Source organism: Anguilla anguilla, chromosome 1, assembly GCF_013347855.1.
Source record: "Anguilla anguilla isolate fAngAng1 chromosome 1, fAngAng1.pri, whole genome shotgun sequence".
In the NCBI taxonomy this organism is placed as follows: domain Eukaryota; kingdom Metazoa; phylum Chordata; class Actinopteri; order Anguilliformes; family Anguillidae; genus Anguilla; species Anguilla anguilla.
In genome coordinates, this window is record NC_049201.1 from 44,610,368 (window position 1) to 44,628,885 (window position 18,518).

At 45.2% G+C, this 18,518-nt stretch overlaps 1 protein-coding gene across 2 annotated transcripts; it reads right to left on the reverse strand.

Moving 5' to 3' along the window:
* Positions 1 to 196: 196 nt before the first annotated feature.
* LOC118219592 (tyrosine-protein phosphatase non-receptor type 2-like) lies at positions 197 to 18,511 on the reverse strand. Of its 2 annotated transcripts, XM_035402894.1 has the most exons (10): positions 17,952 to 18,511; positions 15,708 to 15,798; positions 15,401 to 15,501; positions 12,647 to 12,745; positions 10,217 to 10,354; positions 9,661 to 9,870; positions 9,195 to 9,356; positions 8,470 to 8,690; positions 7,594 to 7,692; positions 197 to 1,576 (listed from the first exon to the last, which is right to left on the reverse strand). In XM_035402894.1, the coding sequence occupies exons 1-10, from the start codon at positions 18,006 to 18,008 to the stop codon at positions 1,555 to 1,557; spliced, it is 1,200 nt and encodes a 399-aa protein (XP_035258785.1). In that variant the 5' UTR covers positions 18,009 to 18,511; the 3' UTR covers positions 197 to 1,554. The 2 variants fall into 2 exon arrangements, with proteins under 2 accessions (XP_035258785.1, XP_035258775.1); XM_035402884.1 differs by lacking the exon at positions 197 to 1,576 and having other exon boundaries at positions 2,391 to 7,692.
* Positions 18,512 to 18,518: the final 7 nt, after the last annotated feature.

An 18,518-nucleotide genomic window follows, 5' to 3' on the forward strand; every position in this document is an offset into this window, starting at 1 on the left:
CTCACGTAAGGAGGTTGAAAGAGTTTGTGAGAAGTGCCAGCCCAGTTAGCGGTATAATTTGTCATGCCAAAGTGTTTTCAAGCAATATTACTTCCTTATAAAAGAACACAATGTTGCAGTGATACTCTTGGAAGGTCCAGTGAGTTTAACACAAGACAGTGGTAGCCAATTCAGAAATGTCAAAAGGAAAGCAATCTTATGAAAACAAAATTATACTGGTTTTATTAAGGCATTGTATTATTAGATGAATTGCAAGACTTTAAATATTTCAAGAATATATACTAATTTACCAATTATAGACAAGATGCTTAGGGTATATTAAAATCCTAATTACAAGCAGGCCTGTTTCCAGCATGTTTTAAATAACATTTTAAGCACAGATAAAAGATTCCATTGATACAACTCACTTCACAAACCATCTGTAAATGTTTCTACTTTTTTTTGTCTAGCAGAAATGCTTACTTTTATTTATTATTAGGCATTCAATAACATGACCAGTGTGGTTTTGGTCCCAGTGATGTTTTAAAGTAGCTTAAAATATGAGGATAAGTAAGAAACAAAAGCTAAGTGCTTATTAAATACACAATGGTTAAAGACTTGCTTGGAAAAAACCAAGACCAGGGAATATGTTGTAACAAATGTCTTTCTAACTAGCTAACTGACACTTTTCAGGTTAATGAAAAAATCCGCTTAATGTCACTACCTAATTATATAGTCCAAAAATACTAAAAGATTCCGACAGTTTCAGTCATTCAGGCAACATACAAGAACACAAAAGTTTTGTAGCATCTGAATTTTACCTTGAAATCAATTATCTTACTGAATTTAATGACTTTACTGTATGTGAATTTTCACTCTGATATACTTGGTTGATCATATTGCCTCCACTGTGTTGCTAACCAACAATCTGATAGAGCAGCCACTAAATACACTTTGCTGTTAATCTGCTGTTGGGATAGTAACCAAAACAAAATTTTACATTAACCTGGTTTATGACTGGACAATCACTAAAATATGATTTGAGACAGCCAATAAACAACGCTTAGATGTTATCAAGTGTATATGACATTTTCTGCCATTTGGAATACCCCCGCCCACTAAAATAGTGTTCTAAAAAAGCAGCACATAGTGGGTGAATTAGACAGAAGACATTTTCTCACTCAACAAGTTCATAAAAGAGGTTGCAGTTTGTTCTCTAGTACTGACTTAATTCTGTTGTGGAAAAAAAAAGACTATAAAAAGACTTTCTCAGTATAACAAAGTGGAAATGCCAAAAGGCCTACTTATTTTCCCTCCTGCTCTTTCTAGGAATACAAGGGAAATGAGAACAAATAAAAATGAACAAGCACAAAACAAAGAAACATTTTGAACATGGCTTCAATCCAATGCTGGCAATTTAAAAAAACGTTCTTCATCCAAAGAAGTGGAAATGTGTGCTGCAAGCGGTTAGAGAGGCTGTGAGGAAGGCCTCTCTGTGTTGGGCGGATGATTCCTGCTGGTGTGGCTTTTGTGGCCCAGGCAAAGAGCAGCAGAGACTTTCAGCATCTGCAGGTTTTAGCTGTCGCTCGACCTCTGCCTGCCACACACACAATGCAAAACATAGAGAACACTAATTCAGTACACAGCCTCCCCCCAAGACTCAACAAGCTAACACACCAGGCAAGAATCTACACAGTCCCAACCCTTCAGTCAGGGAAAGACTACAATTTCCTGACACTCTACAGCCCTGACAATTGGAAGGGTGGTTCATCACCAACTGAGACTGAAGGACATTGGCCTTTTGAGTCAGAAATGCAGGAGGGTCAAAGGTCAACAACCCAGTATTCCTGGGGTATTAAGCTTATAACTTGCAGATGGACTACTTGCAGAAACCTTTTTTATAATTTGGACAAATTAATAAAGCATTTAACTGATTTAGCACTCATAAAAATATGCCTTTTTGATTCTTATTTTTATTATAATCTCACTGGATTATTTGCACGTATGACCTTGTATAGTCACTGAGCATTTCCTCCTTCCTGCAGGTTTCCATGATCTGTACGGTTTCAACTCCCAAAGATTGAGCCGATTGAGATTTGCTCATGGTCACTGAACGGTGCACGAAGTGCGCCAGACTCTGAAGCCGTTGTGTGGTCGGCGTCACTATTCAGCATTAAGCTAATGGTAAAGTGATGAATACTTGGATTAACATCAAATGTTATTTTCTGTCACTGGGTCCCAATTTAATTCCGTTCTTCTATTAAGGCTGTTGAGGTCATGTGTTTCCGAAATATTTTATTTTGCAAGAAAATCAATGAATCAAAGCCAAAAGCTCTTAACACATGGATTAAAAAATGAAAAGACAAACATTCAGGTTCAGAAGCTCAGAAAGAAGGACACAGGCAAAGCTGTTATTTCTAACACATTTATTAAATACAAAAACAAGCTTACAAAACAGAAAATTATGGGGTTTTGGGAAGGAGGGCATTGTTCGGGGGGGAAGGGGGGGGGGGGGTTGTGGGTCACAGCTAGAAATATGAACACACAGAGCAAGGTCATGCTTTTGTCCTGTAAAATTCAAACAGGCAGGGCACGACGCAGGTCTTCTAGGCCCTTCACAGCGAGCCATCACGGCAGCCATTGGAGCACCAGGCGGTCGACTGCACACACCGTCACGCTGCGGCTCAGCCGCTTCGGCAAAGGACCCAACTCTTCGCACTGACGCGTTTGCTGCGCCCACGATGCTGTACACTGACCCCCACCAATGGTGGCGGCTAAGAATTCTTCGCTAAGAGAATGACCACAGACACAATAATTCAGTCAACAAAGAAATTTCACTAAAAAAAAAAGGGTGGAGGGGGGAGCAAATGCTGTTCACAAATAGTATCAAGTGCATCACAAGTACTTACAAGTTAGCACTAGGATCTGGGGTTGACCGCATTAGTGGGCTTTCGAATACAGTACAGAATTTTCTAAAGTGCACCATTAGAAAACGTGTGACTAAAGGAGTAGCGCACCAGCTGGGTTCACTAGCGTCACAGCAGCGTGACAGCGATGTGCGATTGGTGGGTGGGGTTAGCCAAGGACCGCCCCCAAAGCTGGATGCATGGATCGTGCCAAATGAACGAAACCTATTCAATGAACAATCTATGGGTGGCCTTTATTAGGCTCTGGTGGACTCTCGCCCCATGTTCTGTTGCTGCCGCCATCTGCTGCTGATGGCAGCGTCCGCAGACTTTCCAGATGCAGACGGGCTCTCGATGACAGGAGCACAGCTAACGGCCCAGCTACGGGTTCACTGGAACCACCTTCCAGTACGACTGCAGCATCACAGTGCCTGGGAGTGCACGGTATGCGTCGCTCCCTGCTGGCCAGGCAACAAATGTACCATTTCAATCAGACTCGCACTTATGTCAGGATCCTCAACCCTGGTCCTGGACTGCCACAGGGCATGCTGGCTTTCCTCTCACTCAGTATTCAATGGATCAACTGAAGTTGCTGATTGCACAGTAATCTCACCTCAAATGGTTTCGTGGGTTTACATTGGTTGATGATTTTAAGGCAAGTACAAAAACCAAAACACCCTCCAGCTCTCCAGGACCAGCCTTCACATGGATTTATGGCTTTTCCCAGGACTAGGCCCAAACCTCCATGCTTCTGCTCACAATGTCCATTCGTGCACTAAGGTGCCTTTAAGGGATGACCAGCTGCAGAGCTTTCAGTCCTAGCATGTAGTCCCAAACTGTATTTGCGAATCACACTGGCAGCTCTGGGCCCTGTTTCACAAAGCAGAATTACAGAGTTAGCTGGATAACTGCACCGAGTAAAACCTGGAAACACTCCCAAATCTGGATCATGGACTGAATTAAAAAAGAGCTGTTCCAGGATTTACTTATCTCAGTTATCCAAGCCAACTGGGTAATCCTCCTTTGTGAAATACCCCCCTGGACCACTTGTGATGTTTACGGCTTGGGCCTTTGCCCAGAGCTACTCTGACCGCATACCAGCATCAAACTTAAACTTTCAAAGAGCGCTTACAATCATGAAGAGTGGGAATTCCGAATGAAAGACACTAACGATCGGTGAACAAAGACACGGATAGAAGAACATATCCGGCGTGGGTCGACTGCGAGGTTTCCAGGGCACTGCAGGGAAGCCTGCATCAGCAAGGGGATGGGAACTGACTGCTTGCTTCCAATGAATGCTAAAAAAAGGATGTGGGAGTTCTTTGGAAACGTTTATATTCGCAGCTAGCCTGTTTGATCATTATCATATTCTCTTTCCACTGAGGCAATGATTCCACTAGTTTTCTGCCAATATTTTGTCAGTGGAATTCTATTTGTTCTAGAAATGTTTCTTAGAAATTTGACTTTACTTTCAACTGATGATTATTTGAGTGTCACACCACCACTAAACACTTCTGTCAAGGATAAACCAATATTGCTGGTATAAAGGGCTACAGGAAATGAATCTCCAAAACTAATTATATCTATTTATTCAGGAATAAATTGAAAAGGAAGAACTGATTTTAGATTTTTCCATTACCAGGAACAGAGAAAAAACACACACTGACACAAAAGCATTGTTTTTTTTTTTTTTTAAACTGTGTTGGTAAGCCCACTCTTATTTTCCAAATGAAAGCCCTCAATTTCCAAATTCACTCAGCTATCTCATACTTCTGTTATTAGCATTCCAACAATGAACTGAATTTGAGTTATTTTTTACCCTCTGGAGTAAGAACGGAAAACATTAGACACATTCATCAGAGGTTTCGCTAAGAGCAGCAGTAAAGGGCTCACATTCGTGTATGTGCGTGTGTGTGTGTGTGTGCGCGTGTGTGTGTGTGTGTGTGCGCGACCCAGCAGAGGCCGCACGTGTGAGATCTGACATGTGACGTGCGAACCATCCTTCATCCCGTTCTCACAGGATATCCCAATCCCAATCACGCACTATTGCAAAGGAAGGAGAGCCAACCCCAGACACAGACAGACCCCTCTGCGCATCCAAACGGCCACGGCCGCGCCTTTTCACGGTTTCGTCTGAAAGCGCGTGAAGCTTTTTCTCTAATGCATCTCTGTTCTGCATCATTAGTAAAGCGTATTGGGACCACGCTGCATGGTGATTCTGCACTTTAAATAAAAACTGATTGATTGATTGATTGATTGATTGAAACGCAGCTGAATTGATGAAATGTAAAATCTCAGAACGGGGAACTGGGTGACGGGTGACGTCAGCCTGGGTTCTAGATCGTTACGGTCGGTGCCGCTTCCCGGCGCTGCCGGCAGCGGGCCGGCGCGGCGTCAGCGCGAACGCGTCGCTCAGCCCAGCGAGGAGTCCGCGCGCGGTCGCGACGCGGCACCGCGACCGCAAATCTGAACCGCGTGTGGAGGGCACCGTTAGCTTCCTGCAGTGGCGCCGCTGGCTTTGTGTGTCATTCAGCTCAATGGGCAGAGGCCTGCTGACTGGACTACATAGCTGAAGTGATCCAATATTGCAGTTTTAAAAAATTAAAAAAAAACACAAAAATTATAGCCTCAAGGTTGGTTTACGAGTCAGTCATTACAAACACAACAGCCCCCCCCCCCCACCCCCCAAGCTTATGATTCAGGCCGGGGCCGACTTCACCATTATAATTCTACATTGGCCCCCTGGACTAACAAGGCGGCTGGCCTCACTAATCAAAGCCTTTGGTTTAGTCAGGGTGGATGAAAACTGGTTCCAGAACAGCTCAACATCAACATACATTCTACAGTAATACTAAAGCACTATCAGGATCTGAGATTTACCATACAACCTATCAGACTACACAACCAGTGAATGTCTCGCTGTTTAGGTGTCATGATGGAAGCAACTTAGTATATTCTCTTGAAGGCACACACATAAGGGGAGCTTTCCTGATGACTACATTCAGAAACACCGTTTCCATCTCAAACAGCGAAGAACAGCTATAAGTGCTTGAATATAATACTTATGCATTGAAATGAAATAGAACAGTAAAAACATTTCTGGAATACCAAAAACAAAAAAAAAAAACAAAACAAAAAAAAAAAACACTTTACACTCTAAAGTGAAGGCGGGGCAAATTAAAGTTGCACCACTGTTCTGCCTCAGATGTAAGCATGAGATTTATCTCTTATTTGCTGCTTTACATTATACTGGGTATCAATGGATTCAAGAACCATTTACAGGTCTGACTGCAGTCACTGACGTGGATGAATCAATACCTTAATTAAGTGACTTAGCGCAATAGCACCCATTGCCAGTTAATGTTACAATTCCAATTTACCGAATTTCATTACCATTGAAAAGCAAGTTAATATATTCCATATTACTCCATTATTTATTATTTATGTTCGTATTTATTCCAAATACCTTTGGTCCCAGTGTACTACCCGAGTTACCACCAGTGCAGACTAATCAGTAACAAAATAAAACAACGCAGCCAAATGAGCTCTTGCTGTATATCAGAGGTGGCCAACCTTGGTTCTGTGGAGCCACAGTGACTGCTGGTTTTTGTTTTCACCTTAAATGCAACAACCACGTAGACCAAAGAAACCAATTAAGTGCAGAGTGACAACAAAACCCAGCATCCCCTCTGGCTCTCCAGGGCCTGTGGTCTACGTGAACTCAAACTTTTAAATGGCTGGACAACTGGAGCGGAGGACAGGGCAGGTTTATTGAATATTAAGCTCATCCAGCATGTACAAACGGTACAACAATAACGCCCGTTCTTCAAGTCAAGAGCGTTTTGGATGTACGCGCCTACCAGAGGCTTGATCGTAATCTCAGAAAACATACAAAAATATATTCAAAGACGGCGGAAACGGAACAGACCAGGAAACGCTGAACAAAGGATCCCCCACCGCAAGAGTCCCCACACGCCGTTTATCTACGGGTCACGCTTTTTCATCTTCTGCGTGGGACGGGTAAATCGAAAGCCCGGAGCGGACACGAGCAGGAGCAGGAGCAGGAGCAGGAGCAACCTGCCGGCCTTCGCCACGACATCACATGACCGGCGAAATCGCTCAGCTGTCCAATCAGCAGGCTGCGAGCGTCGCAAGCGCTGCCTCCAGTCATGAGCGAGGTCACGGACTGAAGATTAATCAGGGCATTCTGCGTCCGCACGGGCTTCAGGGACATGGATAAAAACACCCCCCCCCCACCCCCACACCATAGAGTTCAGCTCCACGATGCCTATGAAACCACAGGCACCTGACGCCTGTTAACATTTGGGAGACACCGCAACCTGCGCCCAAAAAAAAAAACCTGAGATGTTATAGACTTGGAACCTCAAACTGAATCATGGTTCCGTCTAGTGCGCTGTTGGACTCCAGACCTCGAGGAAAAACCCATTCTCATTATGCACACACCGCCAGCACCGCGTACAACACACCATCGTTCAGGTACCGGCGCAAGAAAAAAAAAAAAAGGAAGTAGAAAAAGAAAAAAAGAGGAAGTAGAAGAAATGAAAGGAAAGAAAAACCCAGTCTGTGCGCGATAGAATCTCAGGAGCTGCTCTACTGGGAGGAGAAGATTCTCCAGCACACGTACAATCCGACGGCCACCACCGCGCCGGCCCCGGCACGCAAGAGAACGGGTTTCCAGTACAGCCACCTTTTTCTCCTCCTCTCCGAGTCGCTCAGTCTCTGCTTCATCTCCTGGATCTTCTGCGCCGTGCCGGCGATCCTCTCCTCCCTGTGGCGCTTCCGGACGCTGCGGGGGGGGGGGGGAGAGCAAAGCGGCGCGTGGTTAGATTGCGCCGTCGCCGCGTCCAATAGGGACGGGCGATGCACCGCCGCGATAATTATCGAACGCGGTAACGGTCGCGGCCACCGTGTGGTGCCTTGCCTTGCCTTTCATCTTTCCCTTTTTAATTAGGCCTTAAGCGGTTAGTAAGCAACCAAACTGAAGAGGCTGCTTTGGGAGAAAAAAAAACACAACCACTGATATCGGTTGGATTTTGATAAGATCAAATCAGCACCGAGGTCTACAGCTTCCATGCGAACACGTGACGTGTTTTTGTCGATCACGTGAAGCTACGAGGCCTTGCTGCTGATTGGCTGTCTTATGGTCACCCAATAGGAAACAGTGGTGACGTTCCAGAAGAATTTCACATGGCACTCTGAAGTGTGGCTGCTCACTACAGCACTACAGGTATATTTAAAGAGAAAAAGGCAGGAAAGGCCGTACACCACATGGTGGCTACGACTCATTGCATTCAATAATTACTGTTTCGATATACCGCCCATCCTTAGCGTACAGTGCAGGGGTGTCACACTCCAATCCTGGAGGGCTGCACTGTCTGCAGGTACTTGTGATATCAGCCAATTAAGGCCTTGAGAACAAGGTGTGTGGACTCTTTAGCCAATCAATGACTTGAATGAATCACTTGTGTTGAAACGCATGAAAAAGCTGCAGACACTGCCGCCCCCCTACACTGGAGTTTGACAGCCCTGGTATAGGGCCCGGCGGTGTCGGTAGGATACTTACCCTCCTTTGCCCTCGTCGAAGTCCTGCTCTTTCCCGGCCACGCCCGTCACCGCCGTCCTCTCGTGGTTGGGCTCGGCGTCCAGCTCAGCGTCCAGCTCGGCGTCCAGCGCGGCGTGGGGCACTCTGTTCCCGTTGAGCTTGTCCGTGGGCCTCTTGGGGGGCTGAGGGGGCAGGGCCAGGGCCGGCTCCCGGTCCTCCCTGGAGAGCTTCTGCCATTGTGTCTGTACGCAGGAAACGCAACACCACCGGCCTTAACCGCCTGCCAGCTCCCAGAGCGCCTGCAGTTCTCAGGCACAACCAGCAGGGGGTGGAACTTCCAGCGGTCAGAAAGTAAAAGTCCTGCCGCGTGTTTCTTCCACCCATGAACTCAGCCAGCTGATCTCACTTATTAGCTCTACCTCCTGGCTAAAGAATTGGGCAAATGAGAAAATACAGGTGATTGGAATAAAATACTGGGGAGGACTTTCACTTTCTGAACCTGGATTTTCCACTTCTGACAACCAGTGACATTCGGCTAGTCAGCCTGCTCCACTACCACATAACAGTCATCCCATTTTGCCCACCGTGACTGGAGTCTCTGCTATCCGGACACAATGCCACAATCGGCCCTCAATTTTAGCCTGTCATTAATTCTATTGAGTTTCTTTCCTGCGATTAGCGCCAGAGGAAACGGACTGCTAATGTGAGCCCCTCTCCCCAAAAGCACTCCCTCGCCACGACGGTACCTGGACAGAGTCATCTCCCAAGATGCACTTGGCTCCCTCGATGACAGCCATGTAGGAGAAGCGGAGCTGGTCCGGCGTTTGGATCAGCCCCATGCGGTACTGCCTCATGTCAAGCAGCACCTTCTGAATGTCCACAGAGGAGGGGTCTTTCCTCTTGTCCATCTAAATGGATTTAACCAATCAGGGATTTAACCAAGCAGTAGAAAAAAAACACAGCGACTCTACTGTCTCCTGGACGGCCCGGAATCAACCAGACCCACCCATTTTCAGGCCGTGTCTGAACTTAATGAACGACAACGTTTGCGTGGATTTGTGTACGTGCAATTTATGATCAAATTTATTTGCATGAATGTTTTCTAAATGGGGAGTATTAAAAAAAAACATACATTATTGCAAGTAGCCAACTTGAAACAAGGCAAGAACTTAAAGAGTCATCCCATAAATCAGAACAGGAGGCGGGGCTTACCAGGACAAGGCAGGAGTCCACCAGTGAGAATGTCCCCGAGCGACCAATCCCGGCGCTGCAGTGAACCACCGCAGGCCCGTGCTCAGTGGCCAGGCTGCCGGACTCTCGCACCTCGAACAGGAAGTTGAGGAAGGAGGCGGGGGACTCCGGGACCCCGAAGTCCGGCCACGTGGTGTAATGAAAGTGAAAGATCTCTCTGGACTCCCCTGTCTGAGGACACCAACGCCACAGGGCCCGGTCAGAAAGGGCCAAAGGCTCTGAGCTCGTCATTTCCATCTCTAAAATTAGATTCTGCTCATGGTCACCAGCTCGGAATCGATGCATAATTAAATAAAAGCCCCGGTCTAATTTTGATGAAAAGGGTGGCCTCTCAAGAGACTTCAAACTAACCGTAGGTCCAATTTGATGTACTGCTTATGGGAACACGGCCATTACGTCATTTTTTCAGTTATTTATTTTTGCCTTCAGACGAAGGAGAAAAAAATAAAATGGCTGCCAGACGCTGGGCCCAGGCGCTAAAGGAACAGGACGTTCGCGCGAGGGGAAGACCACTCACGCTGGTGTTGTGCAGCCGCAGCACCCGCGACGTGTAGTAGGACTTGATGTCTTCCGAAAGCAGCGTCACGACGAAGTGCGTGTCCCTGAAGGACGTTTCCCGCTCTTCCTGTGTTGGCCAGTACTGCGCACACTTTTCCTGTGGCCCAGAGGAAAACAAAAGGGAAGGATGAACCCTCGCGCAAACACAGGAGACGGCTCCAGCCGTGCGTCAAGCTGCAGTTACAAATGACCTTTTACAAAATGTCTGACTGAATGTCGGCCAGCTGGGACACGCTCGTAAAATAATGGACAAATTGCATGACCGCTCTTCACTCCTGAAAAGGAAACACCGAAACATTTCCAGCGCAAGAAAATCATTCCTTTATGATTACGGATGCGCATGCTGAGCCAGTTAGATTGTCTGTGTAGAGGTGCTGCTTAAACCGGGTCCGGCTTGTGTCTTTTTCATTCCCTGAAACTATTTCTGACCCTGATTCATTCTTCTCTCACGCTTCCCGATTTGGAATGACCAATTACAACCGAAGGTCCATCTGATAACTGTCATTTCCTGTGCTCCTGTGAATCTGGGGAGCGTGCGAGCTGTGCGGGGAGCTCTGCAGGAGAGCGCCGCACGCATCGCCGCCACTGGCCGGAGTGCGTGTCAATCAAAACCACAGGCCGTTAACTCACCCTGCGGTCCGGCATGGCCAGGATGTGCCAGAGCACGGGGTGTGTCGCGGCACTGAGAACCAGCGCTCTGCCAGGAAGCTTCGCTTGACAGCCCCGATTCTTCCCTTTGATGAGCAGATAGAATTGCGGGAAACAGCTACCGCGTTCACGCTACGTGAAAAAAAAAACCTTTTTGTTGGTCGTGCCAACTTCTGCTTTGATATACGATGATACGGGGGAAACGTCACATCCATTTAGAGATAGCTTCGCTTCGTGCAATGCAAATGATTCAACATCAGACCCTGAAGTTCCCTCTGTGCAAAAATTATTCCATTCTGTTCTAAACTTAGACAGTTTAGAATTTGGACGGTTATCGGAGGGAAGGCTTTCAAGCGTTCAAGTGCTGTTTGACGAGCCTGTTTGTCACTCGTTCACCCTCCTCAAACCTCCTCCTCCTGAGAGAAGCTAACGATGAAGTCGTGGCCTGATTCGGAGGTGCACTGTAAAGGGCAGAGCCCTGCAGTGTGCTTTTCTCTGCACACTTCCTTCACAAGCACATGGGAGTCATTTAACAGCAGTCTCCCCGTTCAGGCACTGCGGCCACCGAGCGGGCACCGTTACTCATCGAAATCCTGCCCGCACCCAAACCAGATGTTCGTATTCCACCGGCTCCTGCCGCCTCTCCCCAAATGGCTCACGTTCACCGGCGTAATGGGTTACACCCAGACAGAAAAATGCACCGGCGACCACCATCCTTTCTTCTTTCTTTTACTCTTCAGTTTTTCCATTTCAGCTAGATCTTAGTAAAAAAAAAAAATGCTAACAGATGGGTGTGACTCTTCAGGGAACACGAAGAAAAAGACACAGCGTCGGGCCCTAGGGCCGCCCGTAGAGGCAGACCAGCTTCCTACGGCCAGGGCTTCCTCCCAGAGTTAGCCTTGTTTCGGGTTCTTTGTTAAATACAGGAGGTGCACACACGAACACCTCTGTCACATATCAACCCTTTGGTAGCTACGGCCATCATGCACAAACCGTTGGGTGTAAAAGGCAGGGTTGTAATATCTTAAGGAGCTCAGATCCCACTCCAGCCCAGTGGTCATAATATCAGCCCACAGACATAATATCAGCCCATGGTTCTGAGGGGAGGACAAACAAATCGGACGCGGCTGCCCATCAGCCCGGCTGCTAAGCAACACTTTCTTTACGCAAACCTCAGGCCCGCACAAGCAGATCCTCTCGGGCAAATAAACACAGACGGGACAAAACGTATACAGACCACTTTCCGGAATTCTGCAAGCCTTTCAAACGGGATGCTGGGAAAACAGCGACGAAGCAACCACGTGGGAACGTCAGCGGCATCAAAGGGCGGACACGCCCCCGTCTGGTAAACCCGCGCCCGGCCGCGGGGGGCCAAGCTGGCACCCTGCCAACCGCAGCCGCGGGCGCTCAGCCGCTCCGAGCCGTGGGCTTCCGAGCGTCTGCACCGGTGCGCTGGGGCGCCTCCGCGCGCCGCTTCGCCACGATGACTCACCGCCTCTTCCTTCCTTACCAGAAACGAGGGCCGCCCGCCGCGCTCCCCAAGGTTGTCGCCATAGAAATGTTTGTCATGGCGCCGCCGAGGTACGGTAAGTGAAATCACCGGGTCGTACGCGCGCGGTTCGGTCACGTCGAGCGCAGGCTCTTTTTCTCTCTCTCTCTCTCTCTCTGGGGTCCGCTCTGCGATTCGTGTTGGATTGATTACCTTTCCGCGCGTTTGCGGACGGGCGGGCGAAGCACTTACCGATCCTTTCTCAATGACTCGGTTCAGCATTATGACGGCTTTCGTCCTCTGCTCCCAGATCATTAACCAAAAGTGGCCGCAAGTGTTTCTCAATGGGCCCTGCGGACAAGGAGAATGCAGGCAGTGTCTTCAGAAGCTTTCACGGGGAAAAAACCTGACCACCTCGCATTATCATAACTGCGTGAATCAATCTCTCTTGTTTAACAGTAACACTTCCAGGCAATATCAGTCACACTATTAAGATGAAAACATGTCCTAAATTTTAGTTGCGCGGCAACAATGTGAGGGCATTTTCTCTACCGCTGTTCTATATGAAAAAATGCACGCATTGTCCATTTTCAACCTTGACAAATCTAACTTAACCCTCTAGCAAGTCATTTATTAATGAAGAATGGACCGCTGCACTAACAAAGACAATGATCTTGACCGCAGTTTTGCACGTACATTTTGAGTGAGCGTGTTTGTGTGTGTGTTTGTGAGCGTGTTTGTGTGTGTGTGTGACGTGTGTGTGAGCGTGTTTGCGTGTGTGTGTGTGTGTGTGTGTGTGTGAGCGTGTGTGTGTGTGTGTGTGTGAGCGTGTTTGCATGTGTGTGTGTGTGTGTGTGGGTTAGAGCTCGAGTCACTGCTACACTGCCTCTGAAAGGGATCCACTGTCTACAACAAGGAGCTGGAATCCATGCAACAATGTGGAGCTGTGGCCCCCACCCACTCTCCTCAGAGAAACCTGACCCGCCAAAAAAGGAGCCTTCTTCCTGTAAAAAAATCCTCCGTGCGGCCCCTCCGCCGAGAAGTGTGCTGGTCTCGCGACGACAACTTAATGCAGCGAGCAGACAAATGGGCACTGCTCCTCCAAGCCCTCCTGAGGAACGCGCGAGGAGAAGGGCTTACTGTCAGGGCCGCTTCTCTTAAGGGGCCTGAAATATTACACCCGTCATTTGGGAAAGTGGACGTGTGTGTTTTTCTCAATGTTCATTATTTAAGCCTTAATGCCTGCAAAGCACAGGGATATAATCGAGAACAAGGAAGCGCAAATGACGGGTAAAATCCAAGAGGCTGAAGTTCAGCGGCTGACAGACTGCGTGCGGTCCGTGTTCTCAAACCCAATTTCTTTAAAAGTTAAAAGGGATCTTGAGCTGGTCACCCTAAAAATGGCAGTGGATGAACATGTAATTCAGCTTGCCAGCCCAATCATATAACAGAGGTTTACATGGATTTTATTTTTTCTGCTGGACGAAATGAATACTTGGGAATCCAGGGAAAGTGTTAGGCAAATATTTGTATATCAAGTACACCACAAATAAGAAAATAAAAAAGTGGTTTCCACTAAAAAAAAGGTGAACTTATTTCTTTTTCACTTATGACTTTTTTATTTTTAGTTCATTACGTACATGTTTCGTCTGGTGTGCTGTACATGGTCAATATCTAAACATTTATTAAATTTATTCAAGCAATTCTATGGGCCTTACAATGAGAACTTAAGTAGGGGTGCACAATATAAACATTCTTGGGCCAATTTTAATATTTGACTCACCATATTAGGTGATGCTGATGTTGATACATCCCTGTTTTACATTATAGCACAAATGCAAACTGCAACTAAGTTCCAGCTTTCATGGAAGGAGTGGAAGTGCAAAGACATCAACACAAGAAGGAAATATGTACCAATTTTTTCAAGAAAACGCTTATACTTGCTTACTTTATTATTAAGCAGAGAACACAAGCTGAGAGAGTCACTGAGTCTCTGTTTACTTTTTCTCATCAGTTTGGCCAGAAGAAAAAGAAAAAAAGAAAAGAATGAGGTTTTAGATGTCTATGATTAGGCTACTTTCTGAGAGTGACATTTTCAAAATGTCTAAATTTACAGTATCGGCGGCTCACCAAACGTGTCGCCTCTGTGGCACACACGTACAGCGTGAACACATCGGCCATTATCATGGCTTATCAGCTGACAGTGGTAAGTACTTCTTAGGCTATGGTCGGTCTATACCAATATTATCATGCATCCCTCCTTGTAAGTGCTCAGTGCGCCTAAAGAAATGCTTTTATTTTCTCACAGCACAGTCAAAGTTCTCTGAGCTAATAAGATCAAACCAAACTAAGAGGGGCCCTCAAAGATGGACTAGTCACACTTTTCCCTGGTCTGCTATGCACTTTCGCACACCTAAAAACTCTTGCAGCCCAAACAAAACACGCTTGAATAATGAAATGTAATTATTTGATGCCCGTTTTACTCCTGTATGCCAGTATTTTCTCCTCTGAACAACATGCAGAAAATCTCAACTGCACCATTCAAAAAATTACCCTAAACTGACAAGTATTCTCTACAGTTCTGGTGGAACATTGTGACATACTAAATAGTCAATATAAAAAATTTAAAAAAAATTCTATCTAAACATAAACATGGGAAAGATTAAGAATAAAGTGTTTCAGCATCTAACAACTAGCCTTTCCACTGAGTATCATCTACCAGGGCATACAAGTAATCAACATTTTACCTTCCCGAAATATGAACCCGGACAACCAGTTATTACTGAATGTTATTACTGAGTGTCTTGCTCTCAAGTGGACCCTTCAGTTGCACCAAACAAACCCACCAGCACACCAGGGATAACGCCACAGAGGAGTCATAATACAGAATACAGCTGTAAGCTTGCTTTCATTCAGCGACGACTACTGACAAGGTCTTACGCAAACACACATACAAGAGACAAACTATAGAGCAAAGCCAGATGATGATGGTGATGATGATCTTACCTGAGTCAATATGTAGCTTCGTTGGGCTTCCTCCACTATGACCAGGCTCGCATTAATATAGTCATTTTCTGAATTTTCTAGTTTAACTCGACTGTGGTCATCTAATGCAAACAGAGAAAAACTGATTTTCAATGCATTTTTCCTCCATTTGCTCTCTTTACTGAAAAGGACTTAACACTGATAATAATACTGTGCCTTGCAAAAAGAACATTTGTCTAATACATAGATATTTAGGCAAGTACATGTAAAGCAGAATATTTAATGCGGGGGAAAAAATACAAAGATGGTGTAGAGCCTGGTCACTCACATGGGCTGACGTCTCTGTATCGGTTTCTGTTCCGATTCTCTGGAAACTTTGCCACTTTATAAGGACACTCATGAGACTGGTCGCGAATTTCCTTTAAAAAAAATTAAAATAACAATTAATATGTATTTTACATTTTTTAAACAATAGTTTGCAAACTGTATGTAACTTTAAAGGAGAGTGTCCACAGAGGACAATGGCATACGTTTTTAAATATTGTTTATGGAAACAAAAATTGGGGGAAAAAGTCAACTATTTAAACAGAACAGAATTTGCAGAGCGTTCTTATGCATTACGATACGTTTCTGTAGATGAAACAAATTAATATTTGCTGTTTCAACAAAAAATGTTTTCTGTAGATTAACAGACAATGAAATGTGCACATTTTCTGAACGTGATACCTGCCACACTGCCATTTAATTACTGCTGAGGTCTCTGGTAAATTGATTTAAATGTATGCCATTTCAGGTAAACTGAAACGAGTAAAATTTTGATTCATTTCAGCTCCCGAAATAGGCTAAATGCCATTTCTTAGCTGCGTTTTTGTCCGCATAAAAAACACTTTCTGAAAGCAAATTTTACTGCGAATACTGTGGTCAGGTCCCTGGCCTAGATTACTAATATTCACCTACAAGGTTCTTGGAAAATAATTCCCTCCTAAAGTTAATCTTCTTATGAAAGGTTATGATGTTGTATGGCGATTAAATCGAGTTCACACGCATCTCAGAAGTGTTCACTTCATATTGAAATGTCTGATACAGTTGCGTGAAGAATGTCAGTCTCCACTCAGTAACATAACTTACTCGGCGTAGTAACTACAAAATAAGCAGGTAGATGCAGACCAGGTACAGTACGTGCAGGGCCCAACAACTGATAATGCTCGACTCACGTGGCTAGTGAACATATTCTAGATGGCAGGAACATTGTATTAGTTAAGTATGGAATGAAAAGGCAGGTCCTCGAATTATTTCTTATGAGTTATGACCCTATATAAACAATTTGAGCAAATATCATAAGTTGCTTTCAGAAAAACAGGTTTGTTGGAACAAAATTAAAGAGCAATATAAAACGCTCAAGCCCAAAAGAGCAGTGCTTCTAACATCTGATACTGTAAACAGTATGTGTTAGCCCGAAATGTAATGACTAAAATCTACCAAGCACAGATCAAATGTTCAGTGTTAAGTGTCGTTCTGTTAAAACCACGAATGATTTAGCTGGCTTTTTCTGTACGCCTACAGATTTCGTACACTTCCTGCCTTGTGGTACAGTAAAAAAAAATTTAAATGTTAGTTCTTAAGAAACATGTTTTTATGGAGACAAACTTGTTGTGTAGGCTTATTTTTATTCACATATAGGTCGCATTATGTGTCATATGTCAAAGAATACACGCTATTTCACGTGTTTAGCAGCATGTCAAGTAGATACAATCTCTGACAAGACCAAGAGGCTAAAACTATCAGCTCAGATAAGATTGCCGTGCCTGTTCAGTACGTCTGTGCGATAATTCAGGTCAGGAATCCGCTATATTCTTGGAAAGCCCTGCTTCTCAGAAACCTAGCTGTGTAGCTATTACTGTAACGTTACGTTTTCCGGAAACCCCACTGCAATTCAATTTGCAAGCTAGCGAACGACAGTTTGCTGGCTGCAGTTCAGGAACGTTAACGTTACACAACTGTTAGGTCAGTACGCCAAACACAATCTTAACGTTATCCAGGTCTACTATATTTGCACAATAAAAGTACCTGACGTTAGCTAGCTAGCCAGGGAGCATAATGAACCGCATTTACCTCTAAATAGTGCTGGCTACCTAGTTGAATCGAATGTAGCCTACCAGTACCATGTCAAACATGCTAGTTTAGTTTACTTGCCAGCTTTTGATAATAAATATCTAGTTAGCAAGCTGTAACTTTTACAATTACAAGTGGTTCGATGTATCTGTGTTAATTATGAATTCAACGTCTCTGTGCGTATACATTCAATGTATAACGTAAAGAACAGGCGAGACTATTAACTCTACTAGCAGCAACATTATTCCATTTAAACATCAAACGCGCGCTCCCGCAATTCCTGGTATTATATACCGCATGCGCAGATTAGACTTTCGTCTGAACAACGCAGGCGCTTTTCAGCTCTTGCTTTGTCGCGCGCTACCGAACGAGGCTACAGGCCTTGGAACTTCCAAAGAGAGTACGCAAGAGACGTTCAAATCACTCAAATTAAATAAAATGAAAAAGAGTCATGACTTACAATGTACAGGCTCTGCCATTGCCCTGCTGAATCCATATCCTTAAACTCCTGGTCCATTTTAACTTGTAGGTGTCCCCAGCGTTTTAAAATATTTATATTTGGTAGCTCCGGCTAGAATCACAAAGTAGCTAGCTACACATCCTCCCGTACAGCCATTCGCCGAAACAGAACGAAACAAACTGCGCATCTGTGTGGCTGGCTGATCGGCGAGCGGGTACATCCGCGTCTACACATGCGCACCGACAGGTTCCTACTCCACACAGATCCGCCGCCACAGCTGAACCCACACTGTGGTGAAACAAAACGAGTATAAACAATAGTGAAGCCAAATCTTTTTTTTACTCATCAGACAATTTCGATACAGCAAATTAGCTTCCTTTACGGCACTGTTGAGTTCATGTGGAGACCTACAATTAGCTTGTTTTTAAATCGGCTTCTCATATATTCTGTGATTCATCAAATAATTGTTAATACGTTAAACACTGCTTCAGATAAATTGCAGATTTCACGAGGGCATGGAATTATGGTAAAACACACACGCTAATTGTTTTAGGAAATTAATAAAAA

What these genes read in the sequence shown, in the direction of transcription:
- LOC118219592 (XM_035402884.1), bottom strand. Translation starts at nt 18,008, where the DNA reads ATGGACCAGGAGTTTAAGGATATGGATTCAGCAGGGCAATGGCAGAGC. An exon ending in TGCGGCTGCACAACACCAGC is followed by an intron (nt 9,871 to 10,216) that starts GTGAGTGGTCTT and finishes TGGTGTCCTCAG; the next exon opens with ACAGGGGAGTCCAGAGAGAT. An exon ending in TTCGACGAGGGCAAAGGAGG is followed by an intron (nt 7,693 to 8,469) that starts GTAAGTATCCTA and finishes CCCCCCCCGCAG; the next exon opens with CGTCCGGAAGCGCCACAGGG.